Source organism: Xylocopa sonorina, chromosome 12, assembly GCF_050948175.1.
Source record: "Xylocopa sonorina isolate GNS202 chromosome 12, iyXylSono1_principal, whole genome shotgun sequence".
In the NCBI taxonomy this organism is placed as follows: Eukaryota; Metazoa; Arthropoda; class Insecta; order Hymenoptera; family Apidae; genus Xylocopa; species Xylocopa sonorina.
In genome coordinates, this window is record NC_135204.1 from 2,386,869 (window position 1) to 2,407,676 (window position 20,808).

Genomic DNA, 20,808 nt, shown 5'->3' on the forward strand with positions numbered 1-20,808 from the left:
GCAAATAATAAATTTTTGAATTATATAAATAAAATTTGCAAGATACAGTCCAATCGAAAGTCTTCAAGCATAATAATTCTCCATTCTTCTCTTCTCTTTCAAATTAAGCTTATATCACAGAACAATGTCTTATTTTCCCCTTTCTAATAGAAAAAATCTCAACAGTATCGATTGTTAATTCTACAAATGTGACACAGCGGCGATAATCAGTTGTATTAATAGAAGTATTGGAAGCTCTTTACAGCCTGTCGCATAATTATATAAGCCGATTACGAGTATGGTAATGAAACGATTCCTGGAATACTTCAACAAGACAGACGTCTCGTCAGCTGATCGCGAGTGTTTACGGCTACGGTCGCTGACCCAACTGGTTACATGTTCCGTACCGTTCCTCGAGAACATTTGAAAAAATTCCATTCCGCGAATTAGTTAGTCTAGACGTCAAAGAGTCAATATTACGAAGTCGACTGGCGATGTCACTGTGTCATTAAGAACGCGAGAGAAGCGTTATGTGCGAGAATGATTAACACGGACGCGATGTGAAAAGAAATTGTGGAAAATATTTTCTGTGCAATCTTTCTTTCATACCTATGAATTTTTACTTAACATGGTTCAAGGTTCACTAACTCACTAGCAAGGTAAAGTCGGTCACTACGCACAAACGACTCGCATTTTTAAATTAAGATCCCTGTGTGCGATTAAAAATTGAAATTCACAAGTCCAAATTTTTCTCTTCAAACTTAACAATTCGTTTACTCAACGAAAATTCAAATAACTAACAATGATTAAAAATGCTTCAATTTCTTACTTCTCTACGAAATTCATAAACGTTGGAGCATCAACTCGAGTCGCTTAGAACAGAAGTTGGTTGAAAACTCGGATCCGAAACGGTCTCAGTTAGGCGACGCAAAACGTCAAAAACCCAAAATCCGACCTCTTGCTGTACGACACCGGTATTTATACTCTTCCGGCAGTCGCTCGTGCATGTGCACTTCTATTATAACTCTACTACGTACGTGCACTAGACGAACGACCGCTATTATTATTTACAATAATTAATTAACAATTTGCTTGTTTTTATTTATTCGTTATTACATTTGTTGGAGCGTAATGCTACTCGTGTCACTGTTTGCACAACGAACGAACGTGATTATCGTGGGCGCGCTAGATTGTTAGCGGCATATCTCGTTACGCGTCCACGATATACTATTATCGATATAGATCCTGTCTCATTAAGCGGCTCAAGCCTGACGATTTCATCTTTCAGCCCGTCGATTAGAGAGAGAGCGGCGAACCGACAATAAGACCGGTAACAGAGGCACCAAGCCGATCGGTATGACCGCGATCGTCTGATTAATGGAATCCCCGATCGCGCGATAATTCCCCGTTTGATTAATTCACCGATTATTTCCCGATTGGTCGCTACAAAATACCGTGCTCGATCCGATTGATCCGCGCGTTGCATCGCGCCCCGTTGATTGATCAGATAATAATTCCACGGCCGTTTAGAAGCCGGCGAGCCACTTCACAGCTCGACGGCATCCTCGAGAAACCTGAATAATTGAATGAAACAGAGTGTTGCGACTACGATCACTTGCCACGCGATCGATAAAGCGATGATCAGCCGTTTTTCTGATCACGATGTCGACGCGTAATAATTGGTTCAATTTAAGGATCAGACATAATGAAACGAATCTTAAAATTGATAATGCACATAGTACATTTTCATGTTTCTTTATGAAGGAAGATTTTCTTTTTTATTAATAATATTGGAAATTAGAAAAGTAAATATTTTTTTAGATTGCGTGGAAAGTATTGAATGTAATACATGTAGAGAATAATATGTAGCGTCTTTTAGACAAATAGGAAGAGGCCAAATATACTCGTTAACCCTTTGCACTCAGGGACTCCTCAATGGAGACACAGCAAATAATTTTTAGTTCTCAGCATAAGGACAAAAAGTATTTAAAAGTAGGTTTAAAATTACCGCTGAAGCGGCTGCGCTGCTTCGGTTTTCGCTGTGCGGTAAAGATGGAGGAAGAAAGAAGGAAGGAAAAGAGAGGGGAAGAACGTTTCGTCCTGGGCCTGCTAGTGGACTCATCAGTAAGGCTACCTAGCAGGCCCTGCCTTAGACGCTGGGATATTAGGGACAGTTCAGAACTCCTATATATTGGAAACGATGGGTCATCGGGTACTTTCAGGAAAGTGTAAATGGTGCTGTCCCTCTAGTGGCGAGTGCCGCCACATCACCCCCTTGCCAGTGGTGAACGATATCCACCTGTGCGTCTTCGTTCTTCAAGGTGTTCCCTCAGATGCGACGATGTGCGTAGAACCTCGTATTGGTTGATTACTGGGTGTAGAATCCGCGATGCCATGTCTGCTGCTCCCTCGGAGCGCGGCGATTGCCGCGGTGCTCAAGCCTAGCCGGCGAGCGCGCTGTGAGAAGACCAGCGCTGTGCAGTCGTATACTCTGCTGTCCTAGGATGGCCCGTGTGTAAACGACGAAATTCGTCGCGCGTTGTGGTAATTGCCGCGAGGTCCCAGTGATCCTTGCGTGGAGGTCCGGACTCCTGCGAGATCTTCGTGGGCTCGGCGTAGAGGCGTGGCCACCCTAGGAGAGGGGTTACGGTATCGGCGTGCTGCGGCGGTACCCAAGGCCCAACGATGAATGCTTCATCCTCCCAGATGTTCTGGGCGAGGTTGTCGTCGCAGGTGGTATGCTCGACGAGCTGCTTCCTTGTCTTCCTGTGTCGTAGTAGGCTGCGTGTCCATATCACGTCGGGGTCACCAATTGAAGCGGCTGCGCTGCTTCGGTTTTCGCTGTGCGGTAAAGATGGAGGAAGAAAGAAGGAAGGAAAAGAGAGGGGAAGAACGTTTCGTCCTGGGCCTGCTAGTGGACTCATCAGTAAGGCTACCTAGCAGGCCCTGCCTTAGACGCTGGGATATTAGGGACAGTTCAGAACTCCTATATATTGGAAACGATGGGTCATCGGGTACTTTCAGGAAAGTGTAAATGGTGCTGTCCCTCTAGTGGCGAGTGCCGCCACACCGCAAAAATAAAAATTTTATAATTGATTAATTTGAAAATAATTTAAATTCGAGGACACTTGAATACACCAAAATGTTACTTTCTATTTTTATAAAAGAAACATTTCCATTTAAATACCTATTGCAGTACATGTATTATATATTTTGGAGACCCCTGAAGAGTTATTTATTAGTTAATAAAAAGTAAAATTCGTTATTATTTTGCAATCAATAAATAAAAAATGTATTTTACTGAATTACAAGTATTGTTTTTATATTGAAAAAAGTTTGTTTCCTTCTTTTTTGCAATAAATAAGGCGTGAACTGTTTTAAAGTAAAAGTAAAAAAAATCATGAAAGTCCAGCACAAGAAAGAAACGAGCTTTGACTTTTTAAAAGTACGTGAATAGCCTTCAGGACACCATATTCAGCTGTATAAAAATGACCAGGGCACAAAGTGTTATGGACAAGACAATCGTTATAAATAAAATCTGTTCAGGAATGTTTTGTTTCTCCTTTCGAGTACAAGGGGTTAGTTATTGCTTAATTCACCCTCATTCTAACCTAAATTGTATCCATGCTCGGAAAAATGTCGATTCAAAGCATAGAATAACCATCGTGACAGTAAAATCACCGCTTTCACGATCCGAGTTCCCATGGAAAGGGGTCGCGTCCGCTGGTAATTAGCGGCGTGGAAAATCCGCGCGACGGATAATGGGGCGCGAAACGGGCGAGGCACGTCGATCGATCGATCCATTGACCGCCGAGGAAATTATCGATTGGCCTCGGCGAAACTTTAGCCGGATAGCCGCTTGGGATCTGGGTCGTACCCTGAATTCTGTCCGCGCGCGCGCGCGCGAGCACGGTGCCGGGAGAGCTTTGCACCGCGCGTAATTGCTCATCGAGGCGCGCGCGCGCGCCAGCTAAAATGACGCCCGAATCCGTATGATTATCGAGTAACGAAAATTGCAACGTTCCGTATCAACCTTGCACTTACTGATTTTAGTCGCGACCTTGCATTACGCTCCGCCATCAGACCCGTTTTTTCAGAGTTCTCTTTGCTAACGCGAATTCTGGAATTCATCTCTTCTTTTAGAGTTGGAGTCAATCAGTTGTTCATTTATAATAGCTTCAATTTTCAAATCGTATTGAATATTTCTGTTTCTTTATCTGTTAATTCTATTTGTATTTTCAAACACTTCATATAATTAAACGATTGCAATTAATTTTGCATACAATATATTTATAAAATTTGTAAGTAAAGACATTTTTAAATGTATTTTTTATCGACTCAGAATGTGTCTATATTGAAATGTGCTTCCTCTGCTTTATATAGTTCGTTTATTAATTTTATACAGACTGTAATGATACTATAACTAATAATTAATTCCACCGTTTTTTATTTATAATGATCCCTCGTTATTTACATACTGGCCATTTAGTTTACTAGACGTAACTTTTTACGGCATTAATTTTTACTTAATATGATTTTAAGTACCTTTTTGTAGATTTAAATACTGACCATTAATTTGTTGTCATAAAAATATTTTGCATGTAGTCTTCAATTATTTGAATATCTAGAGGATTACAGACGACATCGAACACATTTCGTTTAGAAAACTACCCGCGCATGGCCATTCCACGTGACGCTATAAATTGAACGACAATAAACCGCGACTAACAACGGGCAGGCCGAAAAACGGTCTTTAATTATTGCCGTCCGCCAGGACAATAAACGAGGCACCGCAGACGTGCATAGGTAATTAGTCTGATGCTCGCTCGTTGCATAAACGTGCCCATTATCATAACTCGTCTCTATCCGCAACGGGGGACGTAAATTTTCGTCGATCCCGGCGCGTGATAAATTATCGCGACCAGCACGGTTTTTTCAAGACCTCGCGAACTATGTGGTTCACCCACGCGAGGTGCCACGAGGACTTGACCGAGAGATACCAAGGATGCCTTCCATCCTAGTTAGTATCGCGAGACATTCCTCCAAGGAGTCGCGGCTTTGATTGTAAGAAATATGATCTAGAGTCGATAAGTTGACGAGACTGTAATAGCTTATTAAGATAGGGAGTTTTAATTAATTAATTGAAAGGAGTCCTCGTGGTCTCAATGTTAAACTCTTTAGAATCTAAAATTTGGAATTTCGTACCCGCTTGGATTTTGTTTTAATCACAGAGAGTTAAATAAGGAATTTATTTTACATGCGTCGAACGCTAAGCAAATGCTTCTAAAAGAATCAAGCAAAACGAGAATGAATTATACTTTTATTCGAGAAAAAGTTAACAATTACATTTGTCAATAGTACTGAAATAAAGTTTTGAATTGACGCAGTGTACACACGTTGGAGGCAGTTAGCTGGTTAAAAAATGTTTTGTAAGAAGACCAAGAAAAGTTTGACGAAGAAAGAAGTGTTTTTCCGGACAACTCGTTAATTAAAGCGGTGAGTGTGGAATATAAAAGAGAGCATTTTTAACAAAAGACAGTTATTGCGTTGTCTAAAAAGCTTAGATCTTCACAGTGTGGATTGTATTGTCATTGAACAATTTCTGTTTTATTTAATGTTAATCTCTATGGTTTTTCAAACAAATCATAATTACTTTCCACATAAACCATCATAACAATGTATTACAATTCTGTTCAACGTTAAATGGAGGACTACCTTCTCTGAAGCACTTGTCGATTAAAAGCAACGTTTAGCGGAAGCTCGGCCCGAAGAAAAGGGTTGGTTCGGATACGCGGACGCTCGACTAGCTTACACGCGGCTTAAGTTAAACCACCTAATTCATGCTCGAGCGGACGGCCGCGTAATTTAACCGAAGAAGCTTGTACGTGAAAGCGATCCTCACTTTGCGCCCGGCCGTTCGACAATAAAGATGTTTGCGGAGCCGTTGACCCGGCGACTTCGATAATCTTCCGCAGTGTGCGGCGAATCTCCTCTCGCGCGCGATATTCCATCGAGAAGAACGCTTCAGGATCATTACTAAATACAAACACGATACTCCCCTCCCCTCCTCGTAATTTTCTCCATCAGAATTCCATAAAAAAGGCTGCAACCGGCCGTAATTGCTTCGGACGTGAATCAGGACAAATCGCGTTACGAAGGGTTAAAAAAGCGTGAAAGGCAACGTTGATTGATTCACGGAGCGCAATGTTTTTATTAAAACGATTTACCACTCAATTATCAACCAGGTTGAAACGCCTCCCATTTACCAATTACCCCCTCCGAATTCCTAATCCCTCAGCATCGCCCGTGTGTGTTTCTTATCGCTCCTCTCCATCGGAGCATCGTTCGCCAAACGACAGATCGTGCGATCGACTCGCGTCCAGATTTCTCCCGCGACGAGACACAATTTTGCAGCTGCATCCTCGCTAGAGCAGGAAACGGCAACAAAATGCTAATAACACTGGCGGAATCTATTTAATCGCGGGACCGAAGGCTGCGTTTTGTCGGACGCGAACGAGTCCACAGCGAGCGGAGCGGACTTCGCGATCCTTCGAAAGCCTCCGAGCGAGGAAACGGTCTTGGAACTAGCTGGATAGCCTGCGAACCGCAACTTTCCACCCGGTTCGACGCTCGAAACTGTAGCAGAAATCAAATGCATATCATACGAGGCCGTCTTTTGTTTTTTGTATTCGCCATTTGTGAACGAGTACGCGAGCTTAATTGACGAATCGATAACAATGCGACTGCTTTGTTAATTTTTATGGAATTATTGGAAGAAAATGTAATGCGAAAAATTGAAGAACCGATGACGACGTTTGTAGAAAGTGAACGGGGTAATCAGGTGAAAAGAGTAATATCATTACGGAATTAAATAATTTCTGAAAAAATGTAAAAATTCGCGTGAAGATGGAATCATCTTGTTAAGATCGAGACAACGAGTGAAGAACGTAAATTTTGGAAAAATAATTACAAGGGTGAAAATAATATTTCGCGCATCGCGATGCTGAATCAAGCGACGCTACCTTTCTCTCGAGAAGTATGCGTAACAAGAAGATTCCTAGTTTATAGCTGCGCGCTGCGATCGGGCATAATAACAGTCTAGTGAAGAATATAATGGGATAATGGATAGGAAAATGGCGTCTAACCGCGCGATAATTTCTACATGAGAAACGAGAAGCGTGCGAACCTCGTCGTTGGATGACAAATAAGTCGTGCGAAATCCGCGGGAACGCTCGCGTTTAATTAAACGGGAAGATGCGACTGAAGAAAAAAAGGCCGAGGAATCGCTGGCTGCCGGAAGAATATGGTGCGGAATGGGAAACAAAATAGAAAGCAAAATGTTTACTTAGAATTGCTGCTTGTATATGGCGCAATTAACCGCGCGTTCGCGGCGCGATTAATAAATAAGTAACGTGTAATCTCTTGTGTTAATAGTTGCTCGAGGCTACTTTAACCCCTTGCCTTACGATTTCATTTCTTATCACACTCGCTCGAGTTAACTTGTGAGACCCGTAATTTTGATTTTTTATATAAATACAACCGAATATGCGCCTTAGATGGTGTTGGACTCGATTGAGTGAAGTAGCTGCAATTATCTTAGTCTTTTTTGCATAAAACATATTTTTTTTTGTGGCAACACATAATTAATTTTATCTTTAATTTCATTTTTTGGCTCTTTAACTTTTTTCTTCGTAAATTCATACCTGCTTGTTGATGATTACCGTGGTCTTCATCGTCGCTGTCATCTTCAATAACGAGTGGCTTCCTAAGTTATCGTACAGGAAGTAAAATATCACTACTGTCACTGTCGCTATTTAAAATATCTACCAAATCACTGTCTGCGATGTATGCAGAACTTTCACTGTCCTCGTCAAAGTTTAATATTCTTTTCGAAGACATTTTTAAGGGTACCTTTCTAATATTCTTCAGAAAAATATATCTACATGTGCGACTGCACTACGACGCGTCTAACTCGAACGACGTACCACGCCTTACTGATCACACGTATTATTTATATTTGACCTGATCGACGTACCACGTCTCTTATACGTGTTGTTTACGTTTGACCTGATCGACGTACCACGTTTCTCACGCGATACAACATTGGCGCTTTAAATTCATCCTTTTGCAAATCAAGCATTTCCATTGAAACATTTTATTTGAGTGAATTCCAAATGTATGTTTTCTTATTGATATGAAAATGTTATTCAATTATTCTTCTTCATTTAACGTATAAGTATTCAAGTACGCATCTTCCCATTTTTCTTAGCGTTCAGATAGAAACACGCGAAAGTCAACGAAGATTGGAAGATTGCGGACCTGAACGAATAGAAAAAAAACACAGAATTTCCACGATACAAATCATCTTTTGCTACGCACATAAAACTTAGAAATATGAACGCATTTATCAAAGGATTCCTTTGGAAATGCGCGTCTTTTTGAACACCAACGAGTTCCTGTTCTGCACACAGTGGAGACGGCGCTCGCAGAGGAAACAGAAACCATGTTTCGTTAAAATTAAATTCCACGCGAAGCACTTCTCTATTTCTCTCGAGAGCGACAAGTGTCCCGTTTTCATCTTGTTTGCCGTTTAACGTTCGCGTTGGCGATGGAACAACGGAACGAGGAGGCGCAAGATCGACGGCGGGACGACAGGTTTCGCGCACGAGAAACGGGAAGTGCTTTTACACAGGAAGACGAGCGAAGAAAGGAAAAGAAGAGGAAAAAAAAGAAGTGGAGGAGGCATCTACAAAGAGAAAGCGGATGCTCGAGTAAGAAAAAAAAGCGCCGCCGTGATATTTTCAGCAAGAGCCAATGGAACGACGAGTGGAGAGATTCGATCGTTTAATAAAAATCGCGAGAAAGTACGGTCACGGTGTTTTCTTTTTAAATTAGTCGCATTAGTGGGCAATTCCTGTGATTCCTCTTCTACCATCGACGGGTTTGTTGGAGGCGGTCTTGGTTGAACATTGGAGAGTGGAAACGCTGGAATGCGCGGAAATTCCAATGGGGGAATGGATGCGCGCTCGCGAAGTGGTTCGCGATGGCTGTGCACGTGAAAGGGCGCTACGCTGGGTTATTACAATCGACGGGGTGCAGAACTAATCCGAGAAAAGCATGCGTTTATTTTTTGTGCGAATACTTAATTAAAAAGTAAATCAAATATTATATATAGTAAAATATAAAAATACTTGAAATATATAAAATGGATGAAACGGCTTTATTGCACTCGATGATGCCGTGAAAAGAGTGCGTTCATTATTTCTGCGAATACTTAATTAAACAATAAATCAACTACTTAAAACGATAAAATGTTCGAAAGTTCTTTCGAGAACTCTTGAATCAAATAAAATGAAAAATGCTCTCCACATTTAGGTACTTCTTTCTCTGATCAACAACATTAATCTGAATGAAACGGAAAAGAACAAACAACATCCCCTTTTACTCCAGAAAGGGAATAAAACCCCCAAGCACTCCATTTCCATCGTCCTCTTAATACACCCCTTCTTAAAAATACCACTCTTCCCTCTTAGCAATCACTCACCAAGTATCGCACCCCAAGTAAGTTAACTTCCTGTTTAAAATCTAACGCGCCCACTTCCAGCCCTTTACTGCTATTTTTCGTAGCACCCCAAGCCTCTAAGTGCACTACGGTTGGTTAGTCGTCCGTGACAGTTGAATTAGATGTTCGAGAACCAGCAGGAGAGCTTTTCTTCGAGCGAAGCGCAAACCGAAGGCGGCAAGAATCTCGGAGAAAGAAGGGAGGGGGAGTGTAATAGACATCGCGGCGCAACAGTGAAAAGCATCCTTATCCAGTTGAGTTCCACTTTTGGAGAAATCCAATCGAAAAGTGCGTCAAGTATTGCGCGGGGGATTGCGCTTCTAAATTTGTTAAAGAGCGCGATGGCGCTTTTCAATTTCTAGGTCTCAAAGATCCAAGCAATGCGATGACGCTGTTTTTCTACTTATTGGTATAAAATATTGCGTTATCGTTGCTGTAGCATTCTCGTGAGTGTTCAGCATGCAGTCAATTTGGCTCTTCTCATTGAGTGCTTGGTACTTTTAAGCGCTAAACAAAAGCAGCGCGATCGCGCCGTTTGGTATCCAAACCATTAAGTACGTAAATAGTCGCGGATGGCGAGGATGCGAGGGCGTGTGAACCAAGCTTAGAAGCTCACATGGCGGTGGGTGTGTCGCGGCTTCCGCATACTCCTCCGCGGTCAACGCGCGTTATCTTCTCGCGGAGACAGCGTGTCGCGAGCCTGTTTAGCTTAATGGAAATTTTAATGACTCACGTTTGAATTGCAATGGATTGGAAACGTGATGGGAGATTGGTGGTCAGAGCGTTTGGGGTGGACGAGGGATATCGTATTTGAGGATTATTTAAAGATGGTGAAAGTTAACTCTGGAGTTTAAAAGTCATGTTGCAGAGCACATTTTTCTACGGAAAAATAATATCTTTTCTGAGCGAATAAAAAAAAAAAAAGAAAATCGTTCGCGAACAAAAGCAATGGATGAAGGGCGTCGTAAAGTAATACATTTTGTCAGACTTACCAGGAAGCGTGAGGCCGCACGTGAGAACGTGTTCGGATATGTCTTGAATGGTCCTGGGCGCTACCACGTCGTCCACTCTCTTTTTCGTTCCTGAAACAGGAGACAACGGGGATCTCGTTACTCCCGCATCCTTTACGAATCCGATCTCGCGTCTGTATCTCAATCGGCGAACGGAATTGTATACCAGCAGATTTCGGTAATCCGATATATAGCGCAGTACGTACAGGGTTCGCGTAAAGTGTCCCTACGTGACAGTTGCACAAATATGACCGCGATCCACCCGTGAAAGGATATCGGATAACTTTCCCAACCCCGATACGAAAACCGGAGGAAGTGTTTCACCCGCGCGCTGCTCTCGATGCCAACTGACCTATCGCAAAACTCGGACAGGCTCGAATGATTCGCTCGGCGTTCCTGGCTGGCATACCCGGACGCGCGAACAGACGGGGGCGACCACCCCATTCGTCGGCTGTTCTTACGCGTTCCTCGCTTTCTCTCGACTACTGCCGCGATAAAATTCACTGCTTCGATTTACGATCAAATTCTTAACATATAATACATTATACATACACAAATTAAAATAATGAAAAATAAGATTCGATTAACCCCTTGGCGTACTTTGAAAAGTCTGGCTGGTGATTGTCATTAATACGCGGAACGCCACGGTGGTCATATGCGACCGCAAGCTGTTTCTCCTGCAGCTTCACGGTGGTCATCAATGACCGGAGTGCATCAACCATTTACAATTGAAACGCGAAACTTGTGATTTCGGCGTGGCAGTAAAAAATGGTCGCCTTTGTAATTAGAGAACCAAGTTTATGGTACGGACGCAATTAACTAGCTATTTTTGAGAACTCTACTAAACTACACTAAATGCAGGGATTAGGGCCTTAAATTCTAAATGCCTTAACTCAACAGCTAATGGCATACGATAAACCCAATACGTCTAATTAATTAGTATTCTGCTTAGTTAGTGTCCTAAGACCAATACCAACTTTAAATATAAATAAATGATTTATATAGGGAAATCTAGAGTTGGATCTCTCGAAGACCTTTCTTCTCTTGGCACTCACCCGACATATAATCAACAAAAAAATCGTGTTCAGCATTCCAACCGAGCAATTACGCAAGAGGTCTCACGCTTACGCGTATTTCACCGTCAGGTTCGTCAACTCGACCTCCCCCGTTCACCCTTAATCGCCCCTCTTAACCCCGATCGCCACCTTCCGGTGCGGACCGGGCAAAGGTGAACGCGGGCAACTCTTTTCGTCTTCTAATAATCATCTCGGCTGGCGCGCGGGATGCACTTTCTATCGCGGGACGTGGACAAATTAATAGCAGGCAATTAAGACGGCAGGCGTGCGCGCGCGTACGGTTTATGGTTTATTGTGGCTGGGATTCACGGCTAAACACGCCGGCCGTGAAAAATCCAGGCGGGAAGTACCGCTACGCGGCGAGATTCGAATCGCCGGAATAGGAACGCGCCGGTTGAAACGAAACGAGCACCGCGGCGATGATTTAAGGACCACGGCGTTGTTTATGGACCGGCGAATTGCTATTGAATTTCGACGCTGGTATTTTATTGTGCCTCGTGATCGCGCGGTCGATAAATTGTTTTTCCTTACGAAGTGGGGGGAGGTTCTGATCTTTCGTTGGCTATTCAGCCTGCGTTCGATCTGGGAATTCCTGGACGATGGGCCGCGGAGAAATTCGAAAGTGAGTTAGATACCTCTTTTACAGATTTACGGCGTGCCTTCGCTCGCTTTTTTGGTTCCTTTTTGTGGTTTCGGTTTTTCTTTCAAGGAGACAATAATTCTAGAGTGAGGCAGGGCTATTTAAAGATTGTATATCTACAAATCATTCTTCGAGAATGATATTATTATGCGATTACTGTTTTAGTCGTATGAATCTCACAATTTTAATAAAAAATAGTGCAATATTAATTATTTTATAAATCACAACGTCACAAATATTTAATCTCGCATATTTATGTATTTGCGACAGAAATTACGCTAACTCGCCTTGAGGCGTCATTTGAAACGAGAAGACTTGGCAGAGTCGCAAAGCATTTTATACAAATCTGAATACTAATTTTTTACTTTTTGTTACACCTATTTTCTTGCAAAATAAAACATAAGCATTAAAAAGAGCAATATCTGATAAACAATAAATATCCTTTTATAACTTTTTACGTAAGGCTAGTAACATAAATAAATATCTCTTACATCTACTCCTCTAAAAGGGCTACTATTTTTCCACCTTTTGTTTTCCATTTCCATCGTTTTAATTGTCCTATGTTTTGTGCACATTAAATACATATCTTATTTTTAATTTAAAATACTTCAATATAGTGCATCGGAAGATTCGATAAAAAAAACTTTCCTGAACAGATTTCATTTGCAATTTGCAGAATAAATGAAATTATTACAAACTGAAAATTATTTGCCCCTTACTTTCAAGTTTGAATACAAGTTTTAAATGTAGCACTTGGCGCCTTCTTGGATGTTAACCATACAAACTATTTACATACTCCGTACAATCGAGATGGAGACCGTGTCGGAACTCACTTACAGATTATACAATTTTTATATTTTTGTAAAAAAATTATTTTATTCTATTTAAAGAAAATTCAATAACTACTCGTTAGATTTTTGTAGTAGACACTGCATAACGTGAGTTCTTATAATCTACCGAAGATATTGCAATTACTATTTTCATATAACGTAAAACTATTGTTAACATCTATCAGCAATAGAAAATTTCCATTTCGATAGAAAACTTCAGAGAGACCTGCGTTTCTCAAAATCCAGCTGCGATGGAATAAATTTAACTAGTGGATTCATTATTTTTAATTATCTTAACAAAGTAATTTACTTTTTATAATTGTTCATTTATATTTTCTTTTTTTTTAATTTTTATTATTTTTTACGTTAAAAAATCCATTTCAGAAAAGCCAACTTCTATAAAAATATGGATTTAAATTTGCTTTTGTTTCGATTATTTATAATTTATTGCTATTGGAAATGGTACAAGATCATTTGTAGCTAAAAAGATCGTTTTCTTCTTTAACACTTTTATTAAGTATTATTAAATGATAAAATTTAATACGTTTAGAGTATTAAAAAGTATCATCTAAAGTGATGAACGTTTGCCAACATTTTTAAAGTGATTTAAACGTAAACCCTTAATTATTTCAACATAAAAAGAAACGAACTTATATCAGTTCGAAAAACAACAACTTATATATGATGCTTTGACAAGTGATTTTAGCCGCGACAACTTCCAACCGACGTGTTTTGGCGGCTTTGTAACAAAACGTCTAACACGTCTTTCGAATGCGAGTGGTTGAATAATAATCGCAAACTTTTTGTCAAGCCACCGCGATATCAAACCATTCACTTCCCGTGATTCTTTGAACACGATTACTTCCCTTCGCAGAACGACCACGTGAAGTCGAAATTGTTACGCAGAGGCGTCAATTGCGCGATAACGAGAACGATGCACAATCTCGCGAGACAATGGGGTCACTGCATCACAATGAAAAAGGACCTGTTCGGGTTGTGGTTCATAAACAAAGGGGACTTAACATCGACGATAAGGAGAGAAGGGATCGTAGCGCTTATCAATGATTTATCGTCGCCATTTTCATGGAACTCGTCGATCATCGTTACCATAAAACTGCCTCGCGGAATCTTCTTTCCTTTCCACCCGTAATCTCCCGGTTCTGACGAAGTTCTGGCGGAAACGAGGGGGTCAAAGAGTGGTCTGATGAATGGACAGCAAAATTGGAGAAAAATAGGAGATTAGGGGAAATGGTGGACGGAATAACGAAGGGAAGAGCAGTTAAGATCGGAGAGGATCGTTTGGCTGTAATGGCTGTTGTCATGAACCATCGTAGCGATTGGAGAAAGGCAGGAATATAAATTATGATGCGGAGCGAGTGGTTGCAAGAAGGATATTAAATTCAACAATTAAAATCACTCGGATTTACGAACTTGTTCGACGCTCGTCGATGGAAGACCTAATCGTCGGAACCTTTCGCTACGGACGGTGCAACCCGATCGGAATCGTGAAATTGAAAGTTGCAAAACGATCGAAAAAATCCGGCAAGCTCGTAAAACGATCGAGGATGAAAGTGAAGTAGAAAACAGCCGGCGAGAAGAGAAAGGGTGAGAAAATAAGACGCACGCAAGTCCGATGTTCGAGCCGCGGTCGAACGCGATACCAGCTGCTTTCCTTCGCGTCAACCTGACACACCGTTGATTAGCGGCCATTCGAACACCTTCATTTATCCTGGGACACCTACCGTTCGACGCTTGTTCGCGAAAATGTACAATGTTTCCAGCTGCGTCGTGTTAAAACCACCTCGCAAGCTGTAATCGGGAATTTCCGTAATTACTGTAATTAGGAACACGTGCAACCAACTTCTTGTTGTACGCGAAAGAAATTCTGTGAAGTATGTTTAGTAGGTAAAAGATCATTAACCCTTTCAATAATATGGTCGTACATCTACGACCTCGTATGTTCCATGCAAAACTTATAAATTTAGATCGATGTAAATAGCGTAATGAATGAGAAAAATGGTGATATTAATATTAAAAAATGTAAATATCGGTCCATGGGATTAGAACGTAAAATAGGGGTAAAAAATTTTCCTCACTACATTTTAACTCTTTCAAGTTCTATGCCGAGGTGGATTCGACACCAGTTTTTTACCCAGATTTATCAAATAAACTTTTAATATATACAATAAAGGATACTCGTTAATTAAACATTTTTTTATTTATAGATACTTTTTTATGCCTTACATAATTCTCTTAAAATATAATTATTAATAAATTCACTGAAAGTGATTTGGACTTGTTAGAACGCTGTTAATAAAATTTGTGAACTGCAAAGAGTAATATTAATTGAAACAAAAATTTGGTACTTGTCACAGTAGTATAATCAACGATTGCCACCCCACTTGCGAAATTTTGAAGATCCACTTAATAATATACATAGATTTAATCACCGCTCGTACTTTGTACCACTTATCCAACGATTAGTTATCACTAATCTAATTACCATGTGCTACAAATTCTCGTTGAGCAGATATGCAAAGCGAGCTTGAGTCGAACGAGCACGATAGCCAGACTTGGAATTTCTAATACGACTTTCTAACCCTTTATACTCGAATGTTCCTTCTGAGAAGACGGATTACAGAGATTGAACTTATTCCTCAAATTTTCTGTTGAAATGGTAATTTTCTATCGCTGATAGACGTTAGTGTGTTTTACAAGTTAGTTGTAGAAGTTAGCAATAGTTTTGACGATAGAAACAATTGGCAACGTCCGGAAAGGCGGCAAGCGCAAAGGGTTCATTTCCAAGAACGTGATACGGGAACGCGAGGGTGGTAGAGGCCGAGTATCGCGTGGGTCAACGATCGTTCGGTTTTCCGGACGATCGCGCGACGTCACGCGAAGGAAACAGCTGATGCGCTTGCTTTCGATGCCAGCCTTGCTCCTCGTGATACCGTACGGTTCCGAGGGAGGCTCGCTGCGGAGAAACGGGCCCGGAACACGCGATCTTCTCTATTAAGACGATATTTCACTGCGAACCGTTGGTCGCCGGCTCGATTCCACGGTAGATCGTGTCAGAGAGGGGGCGGACTCGCGACTGATATTTGTATCGCGTTAGGAATTTCAAACGGCTGGTTCAGGTACCTTTTTCCCTATATTTTCGAGAGAACAATTAGAAATCTTTCATATGACGAGTGGTAAATTTTCAATGAGCAAAAATGAACTTTTCAAGATCGATTTTATTATTCTGCTCGGTTTTAACCCATTGATGCACACTTTTATTTTTAAAATCGTGCCTAGAAACGCAGTCTTTTTTAATTGTTTGTTACTGCGATAGGGAATTGAGCGTCAGTTATACATTTTGAGGTGGAAATTATCAAATTTTACCACAGTTTTCAGGGAAAACTCTTGGCGGTTGTAGCCGTACTTTATCCGTAGTAATAACGTTTTCTTTTTAATTAATGAAAGTACGTAGAGTAGTTATAGGCGTTATGAGCGTCAATAGATTAATAATCAAACGTGCGACATATAATTTGGGATTTTTTAGTTTCGGTTCTCATTATTTGGAATCTAAGGGGAGATGAGGGACGACGAGGGACGCAACAAACTCCTTCGTGCTTCGCTCGCATTTAAGAAATAAATATGTTATCGTAGTTATTAGCGTAGATAATTGCATTGGGGTTTAGAAACATTGTTTCCCGACGCGGGACTCGATGAATTAGCAACCGCGACGAAGGGAATCAGGAAGTCCAGGCTCGATGCACGCGGATGGGCTGCGCGAGCTTCCTACTCTCGGATCTCCCCGGGATCATTGACATAATGATCTGAATCGAAGGGAGGGGGATGGCAAGAGAGAGAAAAGGGAACGCACGGGGGACGATCGAGGTCGCTGATACGCAATCGGATGCTGCTGCACGCGCTGTCGCGGATGCAGCTGGCTGCCGCTGTGCTCGTAGAAACGAGACCGAAGCCTGATTCCGGTGGAAGCCTCTGTCGCTAGACTTCAAGAGCATGCAATTGATCGCTCTTTAATCGTTTCCAAAAACTAACCCTATGCGCTTACTCGCCACGGCATCTCATACAGCAACTCGAGTTTTTCATCGACTAATTTGAAGTTTTAAAGTCCTACTTTGAACACAAGATTCTAATCATTTGTTAAAATGGACACTCAGCGAAATAACACCGAAAATGAAATTCATACTCGGCGTTTTGCTAACTTAATTTGGATATAAAATCATTTTATGCTTTATTTGCATGTACTATCGTCACATATGAGCAAAATCATCTCGAATTGTTGAAAGTCGTCGAAAGCTCTTACACTTTGTAATTATTCTAGACTAATTTTGATGAATGTGTAAGAAATATCGGGTAGCAGAATGCATGCGCAATCGAAGAGGGCCATGTACATTCCTTCATTGCATCGTCTCTTTTCCTCTAGAGCCTTGTCTAAACATCCAAATGGGCCATGGCGTTGGGGGTGTTCTTGAGACTAATAAGAACAGTCTAAGGAAGTATTACTGTACGAATTCTCGTGACAAGAACAACTTGAATCACGCATTTTCAGAAGCACGCCTACATATATGAATTGCTCAGCCAGTAATCCTAGTGCAATTTTCTCTGCAAACTTCTTACGAGTGGAATAAACTTCACCCATTCATTGCCAACTATAAAATATCTCGTTGCAAGCGTCTATAGCAAAACTGCCAACTACGAAATATCTCGTACTGTACGTACCGTTACAAGTTAATATTGGTTGTGATTCCGTGAGGAATAAGTATAAACTTGGCGTCCAAGGTAAAACACTCTAAACTTGTCTGACAGTAACTGGATTAAAAATGAGAAATTAATTTTTATCCGCGGCGTCCTGAGATGTGTTGAACATGTGATTTCGGCGTAGCAGTCAACGTATAAAAAATATAATAATATCAATTGTTACGGGCTTTTACCAATTTCATTCACGACTTTTCAATGGATCAGTACACTTTGTGAAAACCTAACAAACCAGTCAGAATTAAAAGCTCGCCAACGCAGGGAAGCACCCACCGACAGCGGACACCCTTTCTACCGTCTCGCTGTAAACATCTAGAGTCTAAGCTGCAGCAATGACAGCCGATAAGTTCGCGAGGAAGCACGCTGACAAGGAACACGGAAGGGGTCTGTGAATTCACTTAGTTTTTGCTTGCGCGGCGCAAAGATCAGGTGGACCTAATCGCTTAATTTCACGGCACTTTATCCAGTGTGCTACCAGTTCGCCGGGTCAATCAGGGCCAAGATTGGTCGGAGGAACGAAACCGCTTCGTTCCGCGTGCCGTGGGACGCCGTTGAATTTGGGTTAATGCACGTTAATGCATCAAACGGTGGGAACCGGTTTACTCGCCGCGCGTCGTCCCTCAAACGTCGATCCCGCGCATCCCATTTCCGTTCCTCTCGTTCGTACCCGTCGCGTATTAATCACGCGAGCCTGTTGTTCGCGGCGAACTGGTTCGGTTTGGAATTTCGTATTGTGCGTTGATTCGACGGCGGACCGGTTCGAGACCGGGCTGATCGGCTGCGCCAATTTCCGCTTGCTAACTAACTGCTCTTCCAATTTTAATTTCGATTCGAATTCAAGTCGACTTCAATTTCGACAAATCGAACCCACCAATTACTTCGATTTCAGATCAGTCACATGTGCTTCTCGTGGAAAGCAGTGCGACATCAATCACAGGCATTCTTATACCTTATTGGTTTGCTACTCAATTCCTAGTGTCAAGGCAATAAAAAAAACTCTTTTCAAAGTCCAAATAGGGATGCCTTTTGACTCCAAAGGCAGTTAATTAACAAGAACTAGCGAGTGCCAAGCTTTCTCTTTCTACAGCTTTGCATTGCAGAAATCCCTCGAATAACACGATTAATTGGTTTCGTGTTATTCGAAACCGTACGATTTCAAACTCGAGATTCATACTGTAATGGTATGTATATATATTACATATATTTATTAACAAAAAATACATAAGTGAAAAAGAAAGAATGTTTCCTCCACACTAACTATGTATCAACTGGCACCACTTCCCTACGAAAAAACAAACGAACGCCATTCGACCTCATAACGACCCAATTACACAGTCAATCTACCAAAACTCTAAAATACAAACTTAAGCATTTTGTTTTAAAGATTAATTAAGAGAACACAATTTTTTGTTATGCATTTTTAGTTGTAAAATTTCAATCGTACAAAAATAATATAAAACTCATTCGATTTAGAAAAGTGAAACTTAAAAATGTAAAAGTTACAACTATATAAGCGTATTAATTAATTCTTAACAGTAATATTCGCGACTTCGTGCAATTCCAGTACCGTACTAATCGAGCGATGTCTGTATTTGGAAGTGCAACCACTTTACAGGCGATGATTTTCCCAAATGTGCAGTGCGTTCAAGCGAAAAACACTTTTCGAATTCCGCTGGTTTACAGGCAGGCCACGGAATAATTCGCGCCGATTAAACGTGGCGGCGAGAAACGGCCACTTAAACTAACCGCTGCTTTCCCGATACATTATTGCAAATAATTTATTTCATGCAAATGTACGAAGCGAGACAGTCTAATGGCAACGGTACGTATCGACGTTTCATGTAACTGAACCGAGGGATCAGTTCAGTCGACGATCGATATTACTTGCCGACGATTTTGACAATATAATCGGCTGTTGTAAAGTGAATTTGCGAACTCCTCGCAACCGGAAGAGCGTGAATGTCTTTCCCAACGTTTTACGCTTTCGGGTACTCGATGCGTGCCGTTAAAATGGAACCGTTTAACCGCATAGGTGCAGTTTGAACGCGAAATTGTTTCTCCGCGGATTAATTCAATTGCCGTGTCGTAAAAGGAACCAGTCGATTATGGGAAGGAACGTTAAGAACGTGAAATTGTTTGTAATTTCACCCTCGTTACGTACGCGCGTTTTCTTCAGCGGTTTCATTCCACGGTTCGACTAGAGGAAAATTGAGAATGTGGGTTAACGTTGTTTGCTGGAGTTTACGGATTTCGACGATGTGATTATCGTTGGAACGACCGCCGGCTGATAGCTCGTTAGCTTTGAGGCGTGCAAAATCGTTTTGGTAATCGTTTCACGCGGGTTTCAACGAGACTGCAGGTATTAACATAACAAGATGGACACGATTTACTTGTTGCGGAAGGTTCATTGGATCTGCACGTTTTAGAGCGAATCATTTGCGATTTAAACACGATACATCTCGTTCTTTGCTGGTTCGCCCGCTCGCGACGGAAAGTTGACTGACTTTTATAATAAATTTGTAATTTTCAAACTGAAATTAGTCGCAAGCCACATTTTACTTTCACATAGTCTCAAACTACGCAGCTACTATTATATTAAAATAAATATATTTTTTTATTGATACTTGTATATCGAATACAACACAGGTTTCGAATGTACAGAGATCGTTGAACTTTCATCATAAAACCATCGTAAATATATCGGATGCAAATTGAAGAAAGGAAACACGGTGCACCTAACATTCAATCGACACCCAAGAACCCTATCGATTACAATCTACTCAACTAAAATTGCTTCCTCCTTTTTCCATATTCTAAATTCACAAGAAATCAGCAATGAAACATCCATCCACGTCGCGTTACAAACATCCTTCCTTGACGTCAAAGTGCATCGACTTCCAGCTTTGTCGTGAAGGATCGTTTCAGTTTTCATTTTAGAACATAA

General features: G+C 41.2%; 1 protein-coding gene across 3 annotated transcripts in view; it reads right to left on the reverse strand.

Annotated features, from left to right (window-relative positions):
* The window catches only part of LOC143429935 (uncharacterized), a 411,918-nt gene that overhangs the window by 154,113 nt on the left and 236,997 nt on the right, over positions 1–20,808 (reverse strand). For all 3 annotated transcript variants that reach the window (XM_076905794.1, XM_076905793.1, XM_076905795.1), the window contains exon 6: positions 10,534–10,623. In XM_076905794.1, the coding sequence (XP_076761909.1) occupies positions 10,534–10,623 (90 nt within the window). The remainder of the gene's footprint in view (positions 1–10,533; positions 10,624–20,808) is intronic.